The sequence below is a fragment of the Hypomesus nipponensis genome, chromosome 7 (assembly GCF_054491055.1).
Source record: "Hypomesus nipponensis isolate SF chromosome 7, ASM5449105v1, whole genome shotgun sequence".
In the NCBI taxonomy this organism is placed as follows: Eukaryota; Metazoa; Chordata; class Actinopteri; order Osmeriformes; family Osmeridae; genus Hypomesus; species Hypomesus nipponensis.
In genome coordinates, this window is record NC_140367.1 from 1,964,889 (window position 1) to 1,972,500 (window position 7,612).

The 7,612-nt window shown below is 46.8% G+C and overlaps 1 protein-coding gene across 1 annotated transcript in view; it reads right to left on the reverse strand.

The window, feature by feature from the left end:
- Positions 1-7,612, reverse strand: part of iqsec3a (IQ motif and Sec7 domain ArfGEF 3a) — a 77,458-nt gene that overhangs the window by 7,151 nt on the left and 62,695 nt on the right. Inside the window, exons 8-11 of the mRNA XM_084701533.1 lie at positions 7,547-7,612; positions 3,754-3,879; positions 2,030-2,129; positions 956-1,114 (exon numbers count right to left, since the gene is read on the reverse strand). The exon at positions 7,547-7,612 is cut by the window's right edge and continues 74 nt beyond it. Coding sequence (XP_084557659.1) covers positions 956-1,114; positions 2,030-2,129; positions 3,754-3,879; positions 7,547-7,612 — 451 coding nt within the window. The remainder of the gene's footprint in view (positions 1-955; positions 1,115-2,029; positions 2,130-3,753; positions 3,880-7,546) is intronic.

Consider the following 7,612-nt stretch of genomic DNA (forward strand, 5'->3'; position numbering starts at 1 on the left):
ACAATGTGTCAGCTGGGAGTCATATTACAGTGTGTCTGCTGGGAGTCAGTTTACAGTGTGTCTGCTGGGAGTCAGTTTACAGTGTGTCTGCTGGGAGTCAGATTACAGTGTGTCTGCTGGGAGTCAGTTTACAGTGTGTCTGCTGGGAGTCAGATTACAATGTGTCAGCTGGGAGTCAGATTACAGTGTGTCTGCTGGGAGTCAGTTTACAGTGTGTCTGCTGGGAGTCAGTTTACAATGTGTCAGCTGGGAGTCAGATTACAGTGTGTCTGCTGGGAGTCAGTTTACAGTGTGTCTGCTGGGAGTCAGTTTACAGTGTGTCTGCTGGGAGTCAGATTACAGTGTGTCTGCTGGGAGTCAGTTTACAGTGTGTCTGCTGGGAGTCAGTTTACAGTGTGTCAGCTGGGAGTCAGTTTACAGTGTGTCAGCTGGGAGTCAGTTTACAATGTGTCAGCTGGGAGTGTGTCCTGGGTTTGTTATGTTTTCATTTACACTCTGTGGAACACAGGCCACCTAGCCAGGAGATCAACTTTCAAAACCCTTGTGTCTCCTGAGGCTTCTCTCCTCTCCTTCTCGTCTCCCCTCGTCTCCCCCCTCCTCTCCCCCCTCCTCTCCCCCTGGTCTCCCCCCTGGTCTCCCCCCTCCTCTCCCCCTCCTCTCCCCCTGGTCTCCCCCTGGTCTCCCCCCTGGTCTCCCCCCTCCTCTCCCCCCTCCTCTCCCCCTCCTTTCCCCCTCCTCTCCCCCTCCTCTCCCCCTCCTCTCTCAGAGTGGGAGACCAGGGGAGCCTACACCGCTGAGCCCTGGATAACTCTGATAAGAAACTGATGCTCACTGGGGGTATGCTCTGACACACACACACACACACACAGGCACACACACACACAGACACAGGCACAGTGTGCTTTGTTAAAGGACACCAGCCACACCTAAGCTCCTTGTTGTGAACAACACTCACATTCGATGCGTATCTGTTCCATCTCAGACACCTCAGCGATGGATTCCTTCAGGTCTTCCAGGAACTTGAGCAGTTCCTCGGCGCTCTGGGCACAGAAGTTAAGCACCTGCTTCTTGTCACAGCCAAACGGGGACAGGATGGTGATACCGTGGGGGTAGTCTGGAGGGGGAGGACAGAGTTAGAAATGCAGGAGCCGTGGGAGCAGGGTGGGGAAGGTGTAAACAGCCAGGATGACAATTCTTTGTCTCGACACATGGGAATATGAGAGATGCAGGAAACCATCTGCAAAACATTTTTTTTATGCATTATTAAATTCCTCCACAAAACACAGAAGAAAGCTCTGATGAATCTCAAAGGTATATAGAAACTTAGGAAACGGTCTGAAACATTTTCATATGATCATTCCAACAACTGGCTTTGTAATAGAAAGAAAATATGTTTTTTTTATTCGGCACCCCGCTCCCCCCCAAAGACGATAGAGAACTCTGAGCAGAGGCACTCTCCTGGGAAATAACAGTCATCGTGACTGTTCCCTCACTCCGCTGAGCTGCACTCAGCTGATTCTGTAGTCTCCCCTCTCTCCCCTTCCCGCCGTCTCATTTTCCAACAACACGTTTTCCAACAGCAGCCATTGTCCCTCCGGGCGACAGAAATACACATCCTCCTGATAAACATCCGATTTTCCAACCCAGATGCTGCTTGACTACAGCAGGCCTGGACTCGGTAGGTATCGGTCTCAAGCCACGTGACTATATTTCCAATTTCTCTTTTCTCTACTGCTGTCTTATTCAATAAAACAATCAGAGTCTCTCCATCACTCACAGGGCCACGGTGACAACAACTCAATCCTACGACTGTCTCTCCCGACACCAACCTCTCCCTGAGTCTCATCATAACAAGCCGCTGTTGTTTCTCTGTGTTTCGCATTCAGTCGCGTCGCAAACCTAAACTCGCGCTCTTTGAACACAGAAATCGCTCGTGTTTTCCGCATGTGGAAAAGTTCGCCAGGCGAGCGCTGAGCTGGAACACCGCGTGAGACGCCTCCGAGCATGCGTGTGTTTGGGGCCGACTTACACTCGGTCTCAAACAGGTGGAAGTGCATTCCCAGCAGCCCCATGGCTTTGCAGAAGGTGTAGGCTGCTGTGCTCTTCTTCTTAGGACACAGCTTCAGGATCTGAGAGACACACGGAGAAGGAGAACAGCCATGTGACATGCATGCACTGTCCTACAAACGTCCTAGATAAACCTCGAAAAATTGACATTTTTCACCCTCTCAGATGCATTCTACCGAATCAAAATGTCGTGCTATTTCGATGACAGAAGCGTTTGAAGCCTAACGGGCCATTTGAAGTCTCCAAGCTTAATCTTTGGCTTAAGATCTCATTAAGTTTTTCAAGTTATACATGTAGTATTTAAGGTTACAGTTGGAGATTTAACCGTTAAGACATGTTTATACTTTACTTTAGAAGTACTTGTATTGGTGCAGTATATTATGTTACGGAATAATAAAACATTGACGTACACACAGGAACCTCTAGGCAATCATATTACTGGAGTAAGTAAAACAACATCAACAAAACAACATCCAATTGCTCTCATGTATTAAGGTTAAGTGTTAGCCATTCTAGTAAATGTACTAAATCTGTGCGACGTGATGACAGTGTGTTCCATATCTCAAAGTGACCTCGAAGGAAATAAAATGCCTCAAAAGTTTATCACCAGAACAACTCCAATTTCTAGAGTGGATCAACCCAATATTCATAGCCATCTTAACCTTAAAAGTCACAATATTTTCTACATCCTGAGCCAAGGGTTCAATTTCGACCAATTTATGGCTTACAAGGATGTATTTGTGGGTGTGGAAGCTCAGAGAAGTCCTTTCAGGAAGCTACAGGGCCGGCTCCATGTGAAAGCTGGTTTTATCACGCAACAGTATTTCAGAGCATTTTTATTGGGCAGGTAAATCAAACCAATACAGCAGCAGGAAACACGGCTAGTCTGACTGCCTCGCTTTAGGAACAGCCGTGAGAAATAAATCTCACAGGACACTGGATTTAATTACTAGGAATTACGTAAAGTTCCAGAGAGCCTGGAAACGATCGTTGTATAAAAGATGAATGAAGTAATTATGACCCTCTGTTTTAAGCCACGTTCTTCCGGTTTGATTCAAAATTTTCCCATCAAATATGAGAATCCTGTGGACCTTTTCCCCTTGATTCTGGGAGCTTCTGACCAGGAACCCTTTCTCTTCAGAGCACAATTAGTTCTGGACAGTCATTTTATAGTCTCCATTTCATTAAAGACAGATGAAGATGTAGAAGTTTTGTAATTATAGCAGTTTAATAGTTCACAAAGATAACTTCTGTAGAGACCCTAATTGGGTGCATTCATTAAAATAGACATCGTAATCTTTGATTAATTTCAGGGGACCCATTCTATGTATGAGTTGAACCAAATTAATGACTTTTCTTTGCATTAGTCTCTGAGAAAAATAACGTAATTATTGACCAGTAGTATTTTGTTCTCAACATAGTGCTGGGGAATGCAATCCATACTGCAGTCCCTGTGGTGTAAAACTTAAGACATAACAAGCTGGAGTTAAGACACAACAAACAGGAAGTACACAACCAGAAAAGACAAATAAGATCCAGAGAATCCCGATGAGAAGTTGCGTCACTCATAAGGCGAAGATAAAAAAAAAAAAACGAATGGGATTATATGAACTTGTTCGTAATAAAATAAATAAAAAGTAAATTAAAAACTACAATTCCCACAATCCCGAGGGTGGGGGTACTTACCACAATGAGGTCGTTGAAGAGAAAGACCTCTCTCTGGTGGGCTGCTTGTTTCTGGGCCTTGTTGACGTCTGTCACCTCGAACAGACGACTGCAACAGACTAGTCTTCTGTGTGGGACAGACAGAACCTGAAGAAAGACAAAATGAAGAAGAAGAACTGTTAAAACAAGCTAGTAAAAGAGGAGTTGTTCACTAAAAGACATCCACATTGGAGGCTGAGAGAAATAATGAATCAAGCATGAGACTTTCTCCTGTAGATGGAGTGTTTTCAAAAGGCAAAACGCCTTTGTTACAACCCTCGCTATCCTTCTCTGGTCAACAATAGCCCACAATAAATCACATGATTTGTGCTGCATAAAGGCCTATGGATGACTTCAGCTCAGGCACAGAATGGACAGATCTATTCATTAAAGGAGGGTCATTAAACATGACCTCAAAGTACTTTACTGTTCTCAGAAAAAACTCAGAAGAGAGGGGGGACCAAAAAAAAAGAGAGAGATTGAGTGGATGTGAAGCGGAATTAAGAGGATAAACCAGGGTGGTGATGCAAAAGGAAGTCCGGGACTGTGTTGATAAAGAGCCGAGAGGCCTGGACCCATCGATCTCGGTCAGCTTCGTCGATTCCCAGAAGGAGATTCTTCAGATCTCTGCCCCTCTGCCCTCCTCGATGAGCACCCCCCCGGAGAACAGATCAAACGTCCGTGTCCTTGTTTCCCTGGAACATCTTACAAGAGGCTCGGGGCGGGAATAAAACCTTAACATCAACAGAAGAGCGAGCGATGAAGTGAGACCGAGGGGGACGAGGGGAAACTGCTAGGTCAAGCTATTGTATTGTGCGAGTGTCAATGCGGTGTAGAGTCTTGAACAAGACTCGGGCCTGGAGCAAAGAGGGAGAGTCAGCGTTCCTTCTGGAGAGGAAATATGGTTTCTGTGTTGAACGTTTATTTGGAACACTGCAATTTAGTGTGCTTGGAAAAAACACCCTGGGATTTTGCTTTCTTGAGGATTTTAAGCCCTCTTGGCAGACAACAGCACATGTTCAGACCCACACTAGCCCTCCTAGCCCTGCATGAAGATCATCACAATCCTGCAAATAGAGAAACATTAGAACAGAGCTCAAGGGTTACCCAGGGTCTTTACATAATAATAACAACAGTAGTTGTATGTTCCCACTGGAAAACACAGGAACAGGGGATTACATTTGTTTAATTTGGTTCCTCTCTGCCACACTGGATTACGCAGAAGCACCAGGGGCAACCCACACGGTGACAGCACCGGATGTGCACTGTGAGGGCATGTGTGTGTGTGTGTATGTGTCCCAGACAAGTAGACTGTGACGTGTGTGTCTGAGACAGAGAGAGAGACAGAGAGGCAGACAGAGGCAGAGAGAGCATTATGTATTTTTTCTACCGATTAGTTGGCAAAATTAATAATGTACCAATTTGAATAATAATAATATGGATACAAGTTGTACACCTGTGTGGTGTAGCTACAGTGTAGTGTATGTAACATACGTGTAGCTGTTACACGTATGTATATATTTGTGAGTGAATGAAATATAAGTATATACAAGGCCATGATTTATATTGATGAATATTTCTGTAATTCTACCGTTGCTTTGGCAATATGAATTGTTGTTTTCGAGCGAGAGAGAGAGCAAGAGAGAGCGAGAGAGAGGAGGTAAAAAAGTGAATGCAGACTACAGTGGAGAGAGAGCGGGTCTTAGTAGGTTGATGTGGGCTGAGGTGGGCTGAGTTGATGTAACCAGCCCAGCCCAGCAAACACAGAGAAAGCCTCTCTCCAGGATTTCAGGCTTATTGCTCTCTAATTTAAGCAGATTACACAGAAAAAAGTAATGCCTTGTCAAAATGATACAATCATACCATCCCCTCCCCCTACCAGGGTGTGAATCCATCGCTGCGTGGATGCCATCTCCTCTATCTGGCCTTCCGTCTCGTCCTTAATAATTCCATCCACTTCTCTGTCTTCCCCTCCCCTCCCTCTTCAGCATCTCTAAATGAAACCTCTCTCCTCCTTGTCTGTCCTGTCTATTCCATCCCGTTCATTTCGTCTTTCCATCAATCTATCCATCCCTCCATCCCTCCACCTCTCCATCCAAACACTCCTCTTATCACCCTAACATTGCCCTCCCATGGCTGTCTCTCCCTCCATCTTCCTCCTCCATCTCTCTCCCCCGCTGGCTGCCTCTCTCTCCCTCTCTCCCTCTCTGTCTCCCCTTCCTTCCTTCCCTCCCTCCATCTTCCTCCTCCATCTCGCCCCCCGCTGGCTGTCTCTCCCTCCATCTTCCTCCTCCATCTCTCCCCTGCTGGTTGCCCCTCCCTCCCTCCCTCCCTCCAGGCTACAAAGAGCCTCTCGCTGCTCCCTCCCTCCCTCCCTCCCTCCCTCCCTCCCTCCCTCCCTCCCTCCCTCCCTCCCTCCCTCCCTCCCTCCCTCCAGAGAGCCTCTCGCTGCTCTCTCTCCCCCTCCCTCCCTCCAGCCATTCTTCTCATCCCAGTGTGAGCAAACGAACGCCGGTCGTTTGTACGCTCTCACACTGTGTGCGTGACTGTGTGTAGATGTGTGTTGTGTGTGACTGTGTGTGTGTGTGTGAGACTGTGTGTGTGTGTGTGACTGTGTGCGTGACTGTGTGTAGATGTGTGTTGTGTGTGACTGTGTGTGTGTGTGTGAGACTGTGTGTGTGTGTGTGACTGTGTGCGTGACTGTGTGTAGATGTGTGTTGTGTGTGACTGTGTGTGTGTGTGTGAGACTGTGTGTGTGTGTGTGACTGTGTGCGTGACTGTGTGTAGATGTGTGTTGTGTGTGTGTGTGTGTGTGTGTGAGACTGTGTGTGTGTGTGAGACTGTGTGCATGACTGTGTGTAGATGTGTGTTGTGTGTGACTGTGTGTGTGTGTGTGAGACTGTGTGTGTGTGTGTGACTGTGTGCATGACTGTGTGTAGATGTGTGTTGTGTGTGACTGTGTGTGTGTGTGTGAGACTGTGTGTGTGTGTGAGACTGTGTGTGTGTGTTTAACTTATCTGACAGTACTCCAAGTGCCGTGTTCCCCAAATGTCCAACAACGCGACGCCCTGTCAGCCATATCTGAGCCGTAAACAACACATCCCATAATAGCTGCGGCAGGCACCGTCGTCATGGGGACAGACACTTTTGCTCACTTTTTTCACTTTCTTTGCATAAAACTTAAAATCTTGTCCAACCCTCCATCTCTCCCTCACACATACACGCACACACACACACAAACCCTTATCAAGTCAAACTTCATGGTAAAATCCCTTAACCTTTGCTGTCATTAGTCTTGACCTCTGTCATCGTCTAACATGCATCAGCGAGGCCCATTAGTGACGTTAGCCATTAGCGGCCCTTGTCATTAGCAGAGCCTCATTATTAGTCATGCTTTCATTACCTCCACTCATTAATCACGCTAGCTACGTCCATAGCCAATGTGGTCATTAGAGCATTCAGGTCAGCTCATTACTATCAAGCTAGCACGGGCGACACAAGCACCATGGATGTTTTACTAACGTGGAAACACACCACTGGAAGTGGCTCTCCTGCCTTTCACGGAGAAACGTCTGCAAGGTGTCAGGTGATCCTGGTTCTACTAGCAGGTCCAGAACCAGATGTGTGTGTGTTCATCTATGTCTGTAAAAACACTATGTGTGAGTGTGTGTGTGTGTGTGTGTGTGTGTGTGAGAGAAAGACGTGTGTTTATGTGTCTGTGAAAACACTATATGTTTGTTTGTTTGTTTGTGTGTGTGTGTGTGTGTCCTCTCACCGTCTTCATGCCCACAATGGACTGCTCCACCTTGGTGACGTAGGTGACATGGTCCTCGTTGGAGCG